This window comes from Pseudophryne corroboree, chromosome 6, assembly GCF_028390025.1.
Source record: "Pseudophryne corroboree isolate aPseCor3 chromosome 6, aPseCor3.hap2, whole genome shotgun sequence".
In the NCBI taxonomy this organism is placed as follows: domain Eukaryota; kingdom Metazoa; phylum Chordata; class Amphibia; order Anura; family Myobatrachidae; genus Pseudophryne; species Pseudophryne corroboree.
The window spans coordinates 533542616-533561954 of record NC_086449.1 but is presented as its reverse complement, the minus strand read 5'-3'; the positions used below and the strand labels follow the sequence as shown (position 1 = coordinate 533561954).

The window sequence follows — 19339 nt, the reverse complement described above, 5'->3', positions numbered from 1 at the left end:
GCATCCCCGCCTGTTAGCTGCCTGCAGTGCAGCCACCAACTTACAAACTGAGCTCCAGTGCCTGTAGGCGGGGCTATAGAGGAGGCAGTGCATCCTGGGAACAGTCAACTCTACAACTCGATGTTATTCCATGTGGAATACCAGTGTACCCCGCTGCAGAAATATAAATATGCTATAATTGAAGGTATAGGGTATGTTCTGAACATTGATATACGAATAACCCCAGGAATACCAAGCTCTGTATACAAGATAGAATATAGAGCTATATTAAAATTAACAAGCAAGTTCTTATGGTCAACTATAGCTTTATTGGATGCAGCTTTATTGCGTAATCTGAATTTCCAAGAATCAGTGTTTTAATATTGTTTATGAAAAACATAATAAATACAGTTTACTGTGCTTAAGTTTGTATTAGAACATTGACAAAATCATAAAATCCAATAAAAATACAGGATTTAGATAAATAAAATAAAAAAAGTCAGTGCAAAATGGTCTGTAAACTAGATTCAGGTGTTTGACTAATCTCCTCTTCCTCTGTATTTCTGCGCTGATACCCAGAGCCATTGGTCTCCATTCTGCTGCGTTCTGTAGAAGGACCAAGTTCTTCTAGTTGTTTCCTTTGTGTCATTTCTAATTCCTCAAGTCTCTTTCGGAGCATGGAAAGTTCTCTTTGGTGTTGTTGCTCCTAGAAAATTAGCAAAAGCATTTTCTAAAACAATAAAGGGAAAAATATGCTTTCCTAGTGCAGGTTTATAGAGGTGCAGCTGTTGTCCATAGCAACTAGATTTTAGCTTTTATCTTATAAATCTAGAAGGTACTAGATAAATAAGAAGAATCTGATTGGTTGCTATAGAAAACAGCTCCACTTCTATAAAACTGCACTTTAGTAAATATACCCCCTAGAATCTTATTTCCAGCACAATGTAAGTATTTTGCCTAATTGAAACATACTGTTTATTGCCTTACCTAATAAAATTAAATTACTCACAAAAAGTCACAGTAAAATTGCTCTCTTCAGACACTTTAAAAAATTGCTGTAAATACTCAAAGTTTACCTGAGCAACATGGAAAGAAAATTCTGCTTCTGGGACCATTGTGGATGACATATAGCCAACTGGATTCAAGAACCCAGATGTTGCAATATTTGGCCCAAGTAGTAAACTGCGAAACTCATTATGTCTGCGCTGAAGATCCTTTAGCCTTTTCTGAAGACGTACATGTTCTTCCTGTGGAATGTTCTGTCTAAAGTAGACATAAATAGAGGGGCATTTATTAAATGTAGGCAATTTCTAGAAAACAAAATATTAGATATAAAGGGCAACCCTTAATTATATTGCAGTTCAGCTTTAGACTGTATTTAACAGTGGGCAAAGTCTGTAAATACATCCACACTCCAGGAACTTTTTGTTACAAGCTATCTTCAGTACTGATTTCTGGGTAATTAAAAAAAGGATTTTTGGTACTTACATTTATACCAATTTCTCCAAATCCATCAAAAGGGGCTTTGCTACCATAGGGGTTGAATGGAGGGCTGAGGAGCTGGCACTTAATAAAGTTAATATTCTTTGAGCAGTGATGTGCAGTGAGGTGAGGTAGAGCCTTTCCGGTCATACTAACACTAAAGTTTTGACTATAAGGAGAGTTATGGTAGACTTACCGTGGTTAACTCTCTTTCTGCGAGGTACACTGGGTTCCACAGGGAATACACTGGGGTGTAGAGCGGGATTTTGGATCCAGAACACCATCAGGCAAAGCTTTGACTGCCCCAGGATGCATTGGGCCTCTTCTATAACCCTGCCTCCAGGCACTCAGAGCTCAGTTTCGTTAACCAGTCCAATGCAGGAGCAGGGAAAAAGAGAAGGCAGATGTTAATCACATAGAACCACAATCTCACGACAGGAGAGGGTACCAGCTGCTAATGCCATACAACCCAAAGAAGCTAGGTGCATCAGGGTGGGCACCCTGTCGAATCCAGTGTACCTCGCAGGAAGAGAGTTAACCATGGTAAGTCTACCATAACTCACCATTTCTGCAGCAGGGTACACTGTGTTCCACAGGGAATACATCGGGGATGTCCTAAAGCAGTTCCTCAAGGGAGGGGACGCGCCTTAGCGGGTAAGAGAACTCAGCGTCCAAAGGAAGCATCCTGGGAGGCGGAAGAATCAAAGGCATAGAACCTAAGGAACGTGTTCACGGAGGACCGCGTAGCCGCCTTGCACAATTGTTCTGGGGACGCGCCACGGCGGGCCGCCCAAGAAGGTCCAACAGAGTGAGTAGAATGGGCTTTAACTGCAGCAGGAGCTGGGAGTCCAGCCTGCGTATAGGCTTGTGCAAAAACCATTCTAATCCATCTGGCCAAGGTTTGCTTATTCACAGGCCAGCCATGTTTGTGAAAACCAAACAAAACCAAAAAGGAATCTGTCCTCCTGATAGAGGAGGTCCTCTCCACATAGATACGGAGAGCCCTAACCACATCCAAAGAAAGTTCTTTGTGGGACAAATCCGAAAAAGCCACCGATTCCAAAGGTTCAAATGGAGACTCTTGCAGGGCATTCAGCACAACAGACAAATCCCATGGAGCCACAGGAGGGACATAGGGAGGGTGAATCCAAATAACGCCCTGAATGAACATCTGAACCTCCGGTATAGAGGCAATTTTTCTCTGAAACCAATCCGACAAGGCAGATATATGAACCTTGAGGGAGGACAGACGAAGACCTAAGTCCAGGCCTCTTTGCAGAAAAGCCAGTATTTTGGAAGTTCTGAATCTATGGACATCTTAATTCTTCTCAGCACACCAGGTAAAGTTAGAATTCCAAACCCTGTAATAAATCCGGGCAGAGGCCGGTTTACGGGCTTTCAACATCATTTGAATAACTGCCTCTGAAAATTCTTTGTCTCTCAGGAGTGATGCTTCAAGAGCCATGTCGTCAAAGACAGTCTGGCCAGGTCTGGGTAAAGACAAGGGCCCTGCATGAGGAGGTCTGGTCATTGAGGAAGTAGAAAGGAATGCCCCATCAAGAGACCCTGCAGGTCTCAGAACAAATGCAGTCTGGGCTACGCTGGAGTGACTAGAAGCAGCCTTCCTCCTTCCTGTTTGAACTTCTGTAGAATCCTGGGCAGGAGTGACACTGGAGGGAACACGTAGGGCAGCCGAAAGTTTCATGGAATTGCCAGTGCGTCCACGAACGCTGCTTGAGAATCCCTTGTCCGTGATCCGTAGACCGCAATCTTGTGATTGTGTCGAGACGCCATTAGGTCTACGTCCGGTAGACCCCACTTGTCCACTAGGAGTTGAAAGACTTCTGGATTAAGACTCCACTCTCCGGCGTGTACGTCCTGGCACTGAGGTAGTCCGCTTCCCAGTTGAGGACACCCGGAATGAACACTGCCAATATACTCCGCCCAACAAAGGATTTTTGACACTTCCTTCATAACCATGCGGCTTCGAGTGCCGCCTTGATGGTTTATGTACAGTATACCCCTGTTGTGGCGTTGTCTGACCGTACTTGAACCGGTCTGTTCAGTACCAGAGGCAGTGCAAGTGACAATGAATTGAACACCGCCCTCAGCTCTAGGATGTTTATTGGGAGGAGTGCTTCTTCCTTGGTCCACGACCATGAAAAAGTGTTGCTCCAACACCGCTCCCCATCTCCTCAAACTGGTATCCGTCATCAGGAGGTCCCAGTCGGGGATCCAGAAGGGACAGACCCCGCTCAATTGTTGGTCCTGGAGCCAGCAGGTCAGCGACAAACAAACCCCCGGAGTCAACAAGATCCTTTAAGATCTGATCCGATGAGGCAGGCCGTCCCACTTGGCAAGAATTAAGCGTTGCAGAGGGCGGGAATGAAATTGAGCGTACTCCACCATGTCGAACGTCGACACCATGAGGCCAAGTACCTGCATCACCGAGGGAATCGACGCTCTGGGGTGACAAATGAAGTGTCTTATCCTGTCCTGGATTTTCAGGACCTTGTCTGGAGACAGGAACAGTGACTGTGTGTGTCCAGAAGCGCCCCTAGGTGCACCATGCTCTGAGCTGGGACCAGCGAGGACTTCTTCCAATTGATCAGCCATCCGTGGGCTTGTAAGCAACTCAGTCAATTGTAGATGACTGAGGAGGACATTGTGGGAACTCGCCAGAATCAGCAGGTCGTCCAAGGATTCTGACTCCCTGGCGATGGAGGTGCACAGTCATCACGGCCATAACCTTGGTGAAGATCTGAGAAGCCGTGGCCAGTCCGAACAGCAGAGCCTGGAATTGGTAGTGACTGTCGTTAATAGCAAACCGCAGGAACTGCTGATGCGATATGGCAATAGGAATATGCAGATAAGCATCCTGTATATCCAGGGATACCATGTAATCTCCGGGTTCCATCACCAGCACAACAGAGTGCAATGTTTCCATACGAAACTTGGCGACCCTCACAAATTTGTTCAGTGATTTGATGTTGAGTATAGGCCGAAAAGACCCACTGGGTTTCTGCACCAGAAACAGGGTCGAATAATAGCCTCTGCCACGCTGGGACTGAGGTACCAGCACAACCACTCCTATACTCAGGAGGGAACCTATTACCATTTGTAAAGCCTGTGCCTTCAATGGCTCTGAAGGGAGTAACGTAGTGCAGAACTGGTGAGGGGATGTCTCTTGAAGGTGATATCGTACCTGTGAGAGACAACTTCCAGTACCCAAGCGTCTGAAGTGGTCTTTAACCAGACCTGGACGAACTGTAGTAGTTGGCCTCCCACCCTGCGGTCCCCCAGGGGGAGGCCCATCCCGTCATGCAACAGGCTTGTCTTGTTTCGAAGCAGGCTGACTGGCTGCCCAGGACTGTTTTGTCTTGGACTTGGTAGTCTTGGGAGCACAAGACTGTCTGGGGTAAGACTGACCCTTAGCTTTCCCTTGAGGTTGAAAGCAACGAAAAGTGGTAGTCTTCGCTTTCTGAGCAGAAGGATTAGTAGGAGGAAAAAAAAGCAGCTGCTAATTCAGACACTATTTTATTCAGGTCCTCTCCAAATAAAATGTCCCCAGTAAAGGAGTACCTCCAAGGTCTTCTTGGAGTCCAAATCCACTTTCCACGACCTTGACCACAGTATGCGACGAGCCAGGATAGACGTGGATGACGCTTTGGCTGCCAGTACCCCCGCCTCAGAGGACGCCTCCTGAATGTGATAGGCGGTGGTGCATTTGTGAGACAGGTATTGTCTGGCCTTGTCAGAAATATACGCCTGAACCCACGCCTCAATACCCTTTGCGGCCCAAGAAATACCCTTTGCGGCCTAAGAGGCAGCTATTGTGGGCCTATGAATGGCCCCTGCTAGGGAATATATAGACTTCAGGCATCCCTCCACACGCAGAGTAAACAACACCACTAGACGGGTGATATGAGAATCCCCCAGCGGTGGGTTTTCCCATTGACCACAAAACTCTGCAGGGAGAGGATAGCAGGCAAAGCCCGTTTGGGGAGCGGAAATTTCATATATGGGGTAGACCAGGGTTCCTTCCTGATGTCCACAAGCTGATCAGAATGGGGTAATACAGTTTAAACCACCTTTTATTTGGGGGGGGCACAACATTTATCTTGCCTCCGGGCAATTGAGATGAAGTTACGCCACTGATAGGGGGGGCTAAATGGTCCACCAGAGTCCCTAGGAGGGTGGTAAACATAGCCCAGGGAGGCTCCATTGTAGTTACACGAGCTGCAGGCTGACTGGAAGATGTATGACATTTAGCACGCAGACCATCACACAATACTTCCCCCTCAGGTAAACCTCTGAATGGGTGGTCTTCAGTATGCCCACTGTCGGGATCCCGGTGCACAGTATATCGGCGCCGGAACCCCAACAGCCGGCATACCGACAGATTTTCTCCCTCATGGGGGTCCACGACCCCCCTGGAGGGAGAATAAATAGCGTGGTGTGCCACCGTGCCCACAAGGGCTCATTTGCGCTCGCCACGCTGTCGGTATGCCGGCGGTCGGGTTCCCGGCGCCGGTATGCTGGTCGCCGGGAGCCTGGCCGCCGGCATACCATACTACACCCCTCTGAATCATACATTGCAACTTACAGGAGCTTCCAGAGTTTTACTGGCCTTATTGTTAGACACTGTAATAAAGCAACAATTAGGTTATTAGTACGATGAAGCCAGACAAAGTACACAACCAGCGTCCGAATACACACACTTGTGAACTTAATCCCGGTGTACGTGACTGTAACACAGTAAAATATCTGTACAGTGATAGGTACTGTGTACACCATAGGTGTCAAACTCGCGGCCCGCATGCAGCCCCGGCCGCCTACTTTTGCGGCCCGCGGGCTGCGCGCTGACCTGAGAAGGGGTAAAGTGGACTTTTGATATTTTAATGAAGGCGCCGGTTCCTGAGGCAATCAGAGCTCGCGGACCGGCAGCTGCGGCTCTTGATTTGCTGCTGGACCGCAAGCTTTCATTGGCCCACGAAACGGCACCTGATTCCGCTCACAGGGCCGCGCCGGAGGAGACAGGGAGACACTCAGCGTCTGACTGACACCAGCGGCCAGGCGCAGCGTGTTCGGAGGAGGCGGCACTGCTCTACCAGAGCGGCAGCGCTGAATAAACAGCGTGAGCACACTGCTGGGGGCTAAATATATATGGCCAATAACAAGTAATATAAATAGTATTATTATTAATTATTAAATAGCATTATTACTACATAGGGGAGAGAGGCCCACATTTTATATATGAGGGGAATAACCGCTCCTGGCACACTCAGAAAATAAGATTTTACTTACCGATAAATCTATTTCTCGTAGTCCGTAGTGGATGCTGGGGACTCCGTCAGGACCATGGGGAATAGCGGCTCCGCAGGAGACTGGGCACAAAAGTAAAAGCTTTAGGATCAGGTGGTGTGCACTGGCTCCTCCCCCTATGACCCTCCTCCAAGCCTCAGTTAGGATACTGTGCCCGGACGAGCGTACACAATAAGGAAGGATTTTGAATCCCGGGTAAGACTCATACCAGCCATACCAATCACACTGTACAACCTGTGATCTGAACCCAGTTAACAGCATGATAACAGCGGAGCCTCTGAAAAGATGGCTCACAACAATAATAACCCGATTTTTGTACCAATAACTATGTACAAGTATTGCAGACAATCCGCACTTGGGATGGGCGCCCAGCATCCACTACGGACTACGAGAAATAGATTTATCGGTAAGTAAAATCTTATTTTCTCTAACGTCCTAGTGGATGCTGGGGACTCCGTCAGGACCATGGGGATTATACCAAAGCTCCCAAACGGGCGGGAGAGTGCGGATGACTCTGCAGCACCGAATGAGAGAACTCCAGGTCCTCTTTAGCCAGGGTATCAAATTTGTAGAATTTTACAAACGTGTTCTCCCCCCGACCACGTAGCTGCTCGGCAGAGTTGTAATGCCGAGACCCCTCGGGCAGCCGCCCAGGATGAGCCCACCTTCCTTGTGGAATGGGCATTTACATATTTTGGCTGTGGCAGGCCTGCCACAGAATGTGCAAGCTGAATTGTACTACACATCCAACTAGCAATCGTCTGCTTAGAAGCAAGAGCACCCAGTTTGTTGGGTGCATACAGGATAACAGCAAGTCAGTTTTCCTGACTCCAGCCGTCCTGGAAACCGATATTTTCAGGGCCCTGACAACATCTAGCAACTTAGAGTCCTCCAAGTCCCTAGTAGCCGCAGGTACCACAATAAGCTGGTTCAGGTGAAACGCTGACACCACCTTAGGGAGAAACTGGGGACGAGTCCGCAGCTCTGCCCTGTCCGAATGGACAATCAGATATGGGCTTTTGTGAGACAAAGCCGCCAATTCTGACACTCGCCTGGCCGAGGCCAGGGCCAACATCATGGTCACTTTCCATGTGAGATATTTCAAATCCACAGATTTGAGCGGTTTAAACCAATGTGATTTGAGGAATCCCAGCACTACGTTGAGATCCCACAGTGCCACTGGAGGCACAAAAGGGGGTTGTATATGCAGTACTCCCTTGACAAACTTCTGGACTTCAGGAACTGAAGCCAATTCTTTCTGGAAGAAAATTGACAGGGCCGAAATTTGAACCTTACTGGACCCCAATCTGAGGCCCATAGACACTCCTGTTTGCAGGAAATGCAGGAATCGACCGAGTTGAAATTTCTTCGTGGAGCCTTCCTGGCCTCACACCACGCAACATATTTTCGCCACATGTGGTGATAATGTTGTGCGGTCACGTCCTTCCTGGCTTTGACCAGGGTAGGAATGACCTCTTCCGGAATGCCTTTTTCCCTTAGGATCCGGCGTTCAACCGCCATGCCGTCAACGCAGCCGCGGTAAGTCTTGGAACAGACATGGTACGTGCTGAAGCAAGTCCCTTCTTAGCGGCAGAGGTCATGAGTCCTCTGTGAGTATCTCTTGAAGTTCCGGGTACCAAGTCCTTCTTGGCCAATCCGGAGCCACGAGTATAGTTCTTACTCCTCTACGTCTTATAATTCTCAATACCTTGGGTATGAGAAGCAGAGGAGGAAACACATACACCGACTGGTACGCCCACGGTGTTACCAGAACGTCCACAGCTATTGCCTGAAAGTCTCTTGACCTGGCGCAATACCTGTCCAGTTTTTTGTTCAGGCGGGACGCCATCATGTACACCTTTGGTCTTTCCCAACGGTTCACAATCATGTGGAAAACTTCCCGATGAAGTCCCCACTCTCCCGGGTGGAGGTCGTGCCTGCTGAGGAAGTCTGCTTCCCAGTTGTCCACTCCCGGAATGAACACTGCTGACAGTGCTATCACATGATTTTCCGCCCAGCGAAAAATCCTTGCAGTTTTTGCCATTGCCCTCCTGCTTCTTGTGCCGCCCTGTCTGTTTACGTGGGCGACTGCCGTGATGTTGTCCCACTGGATCAATACCGGCTGACCTTGAAGCAGAGGTCTTGCTAAGCTTAGAGCATTATAAATTGCCCTTAGCTCCAGTATATTTATGTGGAGAAAAGTCTCCAGACTTGATCACACTCCCTGGAAATTTTTTCCCTGTGTGACTGCTCCCCAGCCTCTCAGGCTGGCCTCCGTGGTCACCAGCATCCAATCCTGAATGCCGAATCTGCGGCCCTCTAGAAGATGAGCACTCTGTAACCACCACAGGAGAGAAACCCTTGTCCTTGGAGATAGGGTTATCCGCTGATGCATCTGAAGATGCGATCCGGACCATTTGTCCAGCAGATCCCACTGAAAAGTTCTTGCGTGGAATCTGCCGAATGGAATCGCTTCGTAATAAGCCACCATTTTTCCCAGGACTCTTGTGCAATGATGCACTGACACTTTTCCTGGTTTTAGGAGGTTCCTGACTAGCTCGGATAACTCCCTGGCTTTCTCCTCCGGGAGAAACACCTTTTTCTGGACTGTGTCCAGAATCATCCCTAGGAACAGCAGACGTGTCGTCGGAAACAACTGCGGTTTTGGAATATTTAGAATCCACCCGTGCTGTCGTAGAACTACTTTAGATAGTGCTACTCCGACCTCCAACTGTTCTCTGGACCTTGCTCTTATCAGGAGGTCGTCCATTTTCTTCGAAGAAGAATCATAATTTCGGGCATTACCTTGGTAAAGACCCGGAGTGCCGTGGACAATCCAAACGGCAGCGTCTGAAACTGATAGTGACAGTTCTGTACCACGAACCTGAGATACCCTTGGTGAGAAGGGCAAATTGGGACATGGAGGTAAGCATCCCTGATGTCCCGGGACACCATATAGTCCCCTTCTTCCTGGTTCGCTATCACTGCTCTGAGTGACTCCATCTTGATTTGAACCTTTGTAAGTGTTCAAATATTTCAGATTTAGAATAGGTCTCACCGAGCCTTCTGGTTTCAGTACCACAATATAGTGTGGAATAATACCCCTTTCCTTGTTGTAGGAGGGGTACTTTGATTATCACCTGCTGGGAATACAGCTTGTGAATTGTTTCCAATACTGGCTCCCTGTCGGAGGGAGACGTTGGTAAAGCAGACTTCAGGAACCTGCGCGGGGAAACGTCTCGACTTTCCAATCTGTACCCCTGGGATACCACTTGTAGGATCCAGGGGTCCTGTACGGCTCCAGCGTCATGCTGAGAACTTGGCAGAAGCGGTGGAAGGCTTCTGTTCCTGGGAATGGGCTGCCTGCTGCAGTCTTCTTCCCTTTCCTCTATCCCTGGGCAGATATGCTTATGGGGACGAAAGGACTGAGGCTGAAAAGACGGTGTCTTTTTCTGCATAGATGTGACTTAGGGTAAAAACGGTGGATTTCCCAGCAGTTGCCGTGGCCACCAGGTCCGATGGACCGACCCCAAATAACTCCTCCCCTTTATACGGCAATACATCTTTGTGCCGTTTGGAATCTGCATCACCTGACTACTGTCGTGTCCATAAACATCTTTTGGCAGATATGGACATCGCACTTACTCTTGATGCCAGAGTGCAAATATCCCTCTGTGCATCTCGCATATATAGAAATGCATTCTTTAAATGCTCTATAGTAAATAAAATACTGTCCCTGTCAAGGGTATCAATATTTTCAGTCAGGGAATCCGACCAAGCCACCCCCGCGCTGCACATCCAGGCTGAGGCGATCGCTGGTCGCAGTATAACACCAGTATGTGTGTATATACTTTTTAGGATATTTTCCAGCCTCCTATCAGCTGGCTCCTTGAGGGCGGCCGTATCTGGAGACGGTACCGCCACTTGTTTTGATAAGCGTGTGAGCGCCTTATCCACCCTAAGGGGTGTTTCCCAACGCGCCCTAACTTCTGGCGGGAAAGGGTATACCGCCAATAATTTTCTATCGGGGGAACCCCGCGCCTCATCACACACTTCATTTAATTTATCTGATTCAGGAAAAACTATAGGTAGTTTTTCCACACCCCACATAATACCCTTTTTTGTGGTACTTGTAGTATCAGAAATATGTAACACCTCCTTCATTGCCCTTAACAAGTAACGTGTGGCCCTAAAGGAAAATACGTTTGTTTCTTCACCGTCGACACTGGAGTCCGTGTCCGTGTCTGTGTCGACCGACTGAGGTAAAATGGGCATTATAACGTCCCTGACGGTGTTTTAGACGCCTGGACAGATACTAATATGTTTGCCGGCCGTCTCATGTCGTCAACCGACTTGCAGCGTGTTGACATTATCACGTAATTCCTTAAATAAGCCATCTATTCCGGTGTCGACTCCCTAGAGAGTGACATCACCATTACAGGCAATTTGCTCCGCCTCCCAACATCGTCCTCATACATGTCGACACACACGTACCGACACACAGCACACACACAGGGAATGCTCTGATAGAGGACAGGACCCACTAGCCCTTTGGGGAGACAGAGGGAGAGTTTGCCAGCACACACCAAAAACGCTATAATTATACAGGGACAACCTTTATATAAGTGCTTTTCCCTTATAGCATTTTAATATATGTAGTCATATCGCCAAATCAGTGCCCCCCCTCTCTGTTTTAACCCTGTTTCTGTAGTGCAGTGCAGGGGAGAGCCTGGGAGCCTTCCCACCAGCATTTCTGTGAGGGAAAATGGCGCTGTGTGCTGAGGAGAATAGGCCCCGCCCCCTTTTCGGCGGGCTTCTTCTCCCGTTTTTCTGAGACCTGGCAGGGGTTAAATACATCCATATAGCCCCCAGGGGCTATATGTGATGTATTTTTAGCCAGAATAAGGTACTATCATTGCTGCCCAGGGCGCCCCCCCCAGCACCCTGCACCCTCAGTGACCGCTGTTATGAAGTGTGCTGACAACAATGGCGCACAGCTGCAGTGCTGTGCGCTACCTTATGAAGACTGAAAAGTCTTCTGCCGCCGGTTTCTGGACCTCTTCATTTTTCGGCATCTGCAAGGGGGTCGGCGGCGCGGCTCCGGGACGAACCCCAGGGTGAGACCTGTGTTCCGACTCCCTCTGGAGCTAATGGTGTCCAGTAGCCTAAGAAGCCAATCCATCCTGCACGCAGGTGAGTTCACTTCTCTCCCCTAAGTCCCTCGATGCAGTGAGCCTGTTGCCAGCAGGACTCACTGAAAATAAAAAACCTAACAAAACTTTTACTCTAAGCAGCTCTTTAGGAGAGCCACCTAGATTGCACCCTTCTCGGCCGGGCACAAAAATCTAACTGAGGCTTGGAGGAGGGTCATAGGGGGAGGAGCCAGTGCACACCACCTGATCCTAAAGCTTTTACTTTTGTGCCCTGTCTCCTGCGGAGCCGCTATTCCCCATGGTCCTGACGGAGTCCCCAGCATCCACTAGGACGTTAGAGAAAGGTAGTAATAATACCATATATCAGTGTGTGCCAGGGGCTGTTATTTCCCCTTATACAGTATATCACCACCGGCAGTGCCTGATACACATAAGTGCCCCCACGGTGCCAAATAACACACATCCCCCCTCGTTGCCAGATAACACATATGCCCCCACGGTGTCAGATAACACATATGCCACCTCGGTGCATTTTATATAAAATAAATAAGTAGTATTACTAGAGATGAGCGGGTTCGGTTCTCCGAGATCCGAACCCCCCCCGACCTTCACCCATTTTACACGGTTCCGAGGCAGCCTCGGATCTTCCCGCCTTGCTCGGTTAACCAGAACGCGCCCGAACGTCATCATCCCGCTGTCGGATTCTCGCAAGATTCGTATTCTATATAAGGAGCCGAGCGTCACCGCCATTTTCACTCGTGCTTTGGAGATTGAACGGAGAGGATGTGGCAGCGTTCTCTCCCTGAAAAGCTCCGTAATCTGTGCTCAGTGTGCTGAAAATATCTGTGCTCAGTGTGCTGCAAATAATCTGTGCTCAGTGTGCTGCAAATATCTGTGCTCAGTGTGCTGCAAATAATCTGTGCTCAGTGTGCTGCAAATAATCTGTGCTCAGTGTGCTGAAAATATCTGTGCTCAGTGTGCTGCAAATAATCTGTGCTCAGTGTGCTGAAAATATCTACGTTCTCTGCCTGAAAACGCTCCATATCTGTGCTCAGTGTGCTGCAAATATCTGATCAGTGTGCTGCATTGTGGGGACTGGGGACCACCAGTATATATATACTTTTCTATAGCTTCTATACTGATTGTCAGGACACATGGTCACAGTTACACCGCTCTGTACTTAATTATATACAATAATTTTAAATCATTTTCTATAGCTTCTATACTGCTTGTCAGGACACACATGTGTCAGTCACACCACTCTGTACTGATATATACAATAATTTTAAATAATTTTCTATAGCTTCTATACTGCTTGTCAGGACACGTGTCACAGTTACACCTAGAGATGAGCGGATTCGGTTTTACACGGTTCTCAAAACGGCATCTTATTGGCTCACGGATGTCACGTGTTTTGGATAGCCAATAAGATGCCGTTTTGAGAACCGAGTAAAACCGAATCCGCTCATCTCTAGTTACACCGCTCTGTACTGAATTATATACAATAATTTTAAATAATTTTCTATAGCTTCTATACTGCTTGTCAGGACACACGTGTCACAGTTACACCGCTCTGTACTTCTACTGATATACAGTAATATATATACTTTTCTATAGCTTCTATACTGCTTGTCAGGACACATGGGTCACAGTTACACCGCTCTGTACTGATATACAGTAATATTATATATACTTTTCTATAGCTTCTATACTGCTTGTCAGGACACATGGGTCACAGTTACACCACTCTGTCTGTACTGATATATACAATAATATATATACTTTTCTATAGCTTCTAGTATTACAGTGCAGCATTTTGGTGACTAACAGTATATAGTTGTACAGTAGGCCATTGCTGTATCTTGCAGCTCTGTGTCACTGCAAGTATCCATCCATTCCATTTTCTTCCAGTGATTTGGACCAATAATACCATTGATTAGAACAAATAATTCCAGTGATTTTGTCATTTTCTTCCAGTGATTTGGACCAATAATACCACTGATTAAAACAAATAATTCCAGCGATTTTGCCATTTTCTTCCAGTGATTTGGACCAATAATACCATTGATTGGAACGAATAATACCAGTGATTTTGTCATTTTCTTCCAGTGATTTGGACCAATACCATTGATTAGAACGAATAATTCCTGTGATATTGAGGTGTTTGTGTCGTTTAGCTTAGCCGTCCAGCGACCACAGTGCACCTCTTTTTCTCTTTTATTTGCATCATGTGCTGTTTGGGGACTATTTTTTTAAGTGCCATCCTGTCTGACACTGCAGTGCCACTCCTAGATGGGACAGGTGTTTGTGCCGCCCTCTTGGGTCGCTTTGCTTAGTCATCCAGCGACCTCGGTGCAAATTTTAGGACTAAAAATAGTATTGTGAGGTGTTCAGAATAGACTGGAAATGAGTGGAAATTGTGGTTATTGAGGTTAATAATACTATAGGATCAAAATTACCCCCAAATTCTATGATTTAAGCTGTTTTTGAGGGGTTTTTGAAAAAAACACCCAAATCCAAAACACACCCGAATCCGCCCAAAAATTTTCAGGGAGGTTTTGTCAAAATGCGTCCGAATCCAAAACACGGCCACGGAACCGAATCCAAAACCAAAACACAAAACCCGAAAAATGTCCGGTGCACATCTCTAATTATTACTATATAGGGGAGAGAGGACTGCATTTTATATATGAGGGTGAATAACAGCTCCTGGCACACACAGAAACTGTCTTTCTGAGTGTGCCAGGAGCTGTTATTCCCCTCATATATAAAATTATATAGGGGAGAGGGGACCACACAGTTATATATGAAGGGATATAGCACAGCTGTCAGCTCACACTGATATGTGGTATTATTATATTGAGGAGAGTTACCCTCACTGTGTGCCCATCTGACCTTGAAGAGCAGGAGGAGTCATCTGGGATGCAGATTCTGCATTGAAAAGTAATTGTTAGATGTCAAGGAGGAAGGTAAATTGGAGGGGGCTGGCACATGTGTTATCTGGCACCGAGGGGGCATATGTGTTACCTGGCACTGAGGGGGCATATGTGTTATCTGGCACCAAGGGGGGGATGTGTGTTATTTGGCACCGTGGGGGCACTTATGTGTATCAGGCACTGATATACTGTATAAGGGGGGAATAACAGCCCCTGGCACACAATGATATATGGTATTATTATTATATTATTGCATATAAGACTCTTTCTTTTTCTTGCGGCCCATACAAGACATAGACCTTGATTATTCGGCCCAGTTGGGATTTTGAGTTTGACATGCCTGGTGTACACCATGCGGGGTAATTCTGAGTTGATCGCAGCAGGATCTTTGTTAGCAGTTGGGCAAAACCATGTGAACTGCAGGGGAGGCAGATATAACATGTGCAGAGAGAGTTAGATTTGGGTGTGGCGTGTTCAATCTGCAATCTAAATTGCAGTGTAAAATAAAGCAGCCAGTATTTACCCTGCACAGAAACAAAATAACCCACCCACATCTAACTCTCTCTGCACATGTTATATCTGCCTCCCCTGCAGTGCACATGGTTTTGCCCAACTACTAACAAAAATCCTGCTGCCGGGGGTATGTCAGAATACCAGTACAATATATTCTGTAAAAGGTACACTCTTTCTTAACCAACGCTGTCTGTAATAAGACATGTAGAATACTCAAGTGTCTGTAAAGTCTCAGCGCTGTGGACAAGCGGCTTTACAGGGGAGACCTTGCCCTGCAATCCCAGAGACCAGTAGCAGCCATAGTCAGAAGATGGCACCCAGCGTCTTTCAGGAACTGATGGAGACTGTGAGGCAGCTCCAGGGTGGGAAATCTGTGAAGAGATGACGCCCTGGGCCGGGGGAGGAGCTACAGGTCAAGCGACGACTCCCCTATCCTGGGCCTCACCGCCGGTACTACGGAGCCTTATCAATAGGGGCGTTAGTACACCCAACCTGTACTCCAATGCCCTGGCGGATATAGTGGGGTCCCTGCTCGGTAACGAAGTCCACGCCAGCGTCGCAGCAAGCCTACCTAGACTGCGTCAGGAACACAATTTAGTGACAGGTCCCGCCTGGGGGACCCTCTTACCTCCTCCCTTCATAGCAGCCATGCGAATCAAAAGAGCATCTGCGACCGTGTGCCTAAACCGGTGCGTCTCCGCTGCAAGTACCTGAGATCTGAACCGCAGAAGTATGCAACGCTGCTTGGGAGGTGACGGAGACGCAGCACTGAATGTCACCCTGTCATAACAGTGCTGCGTCCCTTGATGTCTTCTTAGCTTTTTCAGGGCTACCCAGTGCAGCCCTCCTGTTAGGTGACCTGCTGCCAGCAGGCACCACTCCAAACTGAGCTCTCAGTGCCTGGAGGCGGGGTTATAGAGGAGGCCCCAATGCATCCTGGGACAGTCAAAGCTTTGCCTGATGGTGCCTCTGGATCCAAGATCCCACTCCAGAAATACACACTAAATTTTGCCTATATAAAGTACATGAAAAATACAAAGAATTTATTAGAATGGTCTTCTTTGTATTATTCTAAATAATTTTTATAGTGAAAACTCTGGAGTAAAAAGCCTATCTTCTCCGCACATCTCTGATCAAAACTCACAAAATTTCCAGGAGTATATATTGCTGCACCTGTGTATAATGCCCACTTGAATCCTTTGGCTCATCTATTGTTTGTAAATCTGGCTCTGGTACTAGACAGTGTCTCCGGAGCCATTTACCACTGCACGTCCCTGTCTTTGAGAGAAAAGATTGGTTGGTAATGGGAGGAATCTCAAGATTCAAATTACAAAGTCCGAAAAAGGAGAGCAACGAAACACACAGCCTAACAAACCAACTGTAGACTGACCAAAGGAAGTGCCCTCTGGATGGATGCAAAGAAATGGATTTAACGGTAAGTACCAACCTATCTTTTTTTTCTTTATTATCCTATCTCAGAATGGGTCAATTTTTTTTGGGGAAAAAAAACGGGCTTGAGTTGAATTGCCTGATAATACCAATCGGGCAAAAAAAAAAAAAAAAAAACACAACAAAAAACACGCAACATCACCCTATTTTGGGACAAAAAATTATGGGAATAATGGAATTACCCCCCTTAGACTTACTTAGTTGAACTTAAACGTTTACAGCTACCTTGCAAGCAAAAAACATGACAATGATAACATTTGGTAAATTTATAACAAAGCAGCTGCCTGACACAGTTGTAAGGCTCTTCTTGGATATATCAAAGTCACAAGAATTATTGGAAGTTTCCTCTTGACCATATTAAGGACACAAGTGAGCCATGGAATTGGGGGAAAATGATAAATCAACTTGAAGTTTGGCAAAACATTTAAGGTGTCTACAAAAGGTAACAAGTCTCTAGTCCTGAAGCATGACATGCAATTTGTTGTGTTGGAAGGCCAACAGAATTTCGGATTATTTCAAAATTTGCGCCTCTTGTAATAGCCATTCTGCCAAATAGATGAAATTCCAAGTAACTTAACCCCCTGGATAAAAAAAAAAAAAAAAAAAAAACCTGTGTAAACTGCTGGTATACAATTTTCCGCCCAAGTCAGAATAATAGGATTTTAATACCTACCGGTAAATCCTTTTCTATGAGTCCGTAGAGGATGTTGGGGACACCAAAAGAACCATGGGGTATAGACGGGATCCGCAGGAGACATGGGCACTTTAAGACTTTCAAAGGGGCGTGACCTGGCTCCTCCCTCTATATCCCTCCCCAGACTCAGTTTGGAACTGTGCCTTGAGAGACGGACATTCCGAGGAAAGGAATTAACAAACAAGGTGAGCATTATACCAGCTCACGCCATAAACATGCCGAATAACATGGCATTCAACTGAACACATGTCAATGGACATGAACAAAATTCAGCAACAAGCTGAAGAAACCATAACACAACCTGTGTGTAACCAGAACTAAACTGCAGATACAGTACGCACTGGGACCGGCGCCCAACATCCTCTACGGACTCATAGAAAAGGATTTACCGGTAGGTATTAAAATCCTATTTTCTATTTCGTCCTAGAGGATGTTGGGGACACCAAAAGAACCATGGGGTTTATACCAAAGCTCTATAGCGGGCGCGAGAGTGCGGATGACTCTTCAGCACCGATTGACCAAACTTAAGGTCCTCATCGACCAAGGTATCAAACTTGTAAAAATTAGCAAATGTGTTTGAACCCGACCAAGTACCAGCTCGGCAAAGTTGCAATGCCGAGACACCCCGGGCAGCTGCCCAGGACGAGCCCACCTTCCTAGTGGAATGGGCCTTCACCGATTTCGGGAAAGGTCAAACCTGCCGTGGAATGAGCCTGCTGAATCATTTGACATATCCAGCGGGCAATGGTCTGCTTGGAAGCAGGATACCCAATCTTATTGGGAGCATACAGGATAAACAGAGACTCTGATTTCCTAACTGGAGCCGTTCTGGCGACATAAATTTTCAAAGCTCTGACCACATCTAGAGACTTTTCCTCAGCCAAAGCGCCAGTAGCTACTGGCACCACAATAGGTTGTTTAATATAAAAAGAGGAAACCACCTTTGGCAGAAATTGTTGCCGAGTTCTCAACTCTGCTCTATCTTCATGGAAGATCAAATAAGGGCTCTTGTGAGACAAGGCCGCTAACTCAGACACCCGCCTTGCGGATGCCAATGCCAACAAAAGGACGACCTTCCACGTGAGGAATTTCAATTCCACTTCACGTAAAGGTTCAAACCAATGTGATTGAAGGAATGTCAATAACACATTAAGATCCCAAGGTGCCACAGGGGGAACAAAAGGGAGGTTATATGTGCAGGGCCCCTTTTACGAAGGTCTGCACCTCAGGAAGTGAGGCCAATTGTTTCTGAAAGAAAATTGACAAGGCAGAAATCTGCACCTTAATGGAGCCTAATTTAAGGCCCGCGTCCACTCCATTTTGTAGAAAAAGGAGAAACCGTCCAAGGTCAAACTTCTCCACAGGAGCTTTCTTGGACTCGCACCAGGAAACATATTTCCTCCAAATACGGTGATAGTGCTTTGACGTCACACCCTTCCTAGCAAGAATAAGGGTAGGGATTGACTTCACTGGGAATACCCTTTCGGCCTAAAATCTGGCGTTTAACCGCCATGCATTCCAACGTAGCCGCTGTAAGTCCTGATAGACGAATGGCCCCTGTCGTAGCAGATTCTCGCGAAGAAGAAGAGGCCAGGGATCTTCGACCAGTAACGTCTGAAGATCTGGGTACCAAATTCTCCTTGGCCAGTCTGGAACTACAAGGAGCGCTGGAATCTTTGTTTTTCTTAGAATTCTCAGAACCTTTGGGATGAGAGGAAGCGGAGGGAAAATGTACACCGACGAAAACACCCAAGGTGACGTCAGTGCATCTACTGCCGCCGCCTGAGGGTCCCTGGACCTGGAACAAT

At 47.0% G+C, this 19339-nt stretch overlaps 1 protein-coding gene across 5 annotated transcripts in view; it reads right to left on the bottom strand.

The window, feature by feature from the left end:
- Nucleotides 1-285: 285 nt before the first annotated feature.
- The window catches only part of CEP83 (centrosomal protein 83), a 256578-nt gene continuing 237524 nt past the window's right edge, over nucleotides 286-19339 (bottom strand). For 3 of the 5 annotated variants that reach the window (XM_063927612.1, XM_063927613.1, XM_063927614.1), the window contains exons 15-16: nucleotides 1056-1242; nucleotides 286-685 (exon numbers count right to left, since the gene is read on the bottom strand). In XM_063927612.1, the coding sequence (XP_063783682.1) occupies nucleotides 479-685; nucleotides 1056-1242 (394 nt within the window). In that variant the 3' untranslated portion in view covers nucleotides 286-478. Of the gene's footprint in view, nucleotides 686-1055; nucleotides 1243-16561; nucleotides 16667-17160; nucleotides 17419-19339 lie in introns of those variants that run through there. The other 2 variants (XR_010179502.1, XM_063927615.1) reach the window with 2 other exon arrangements.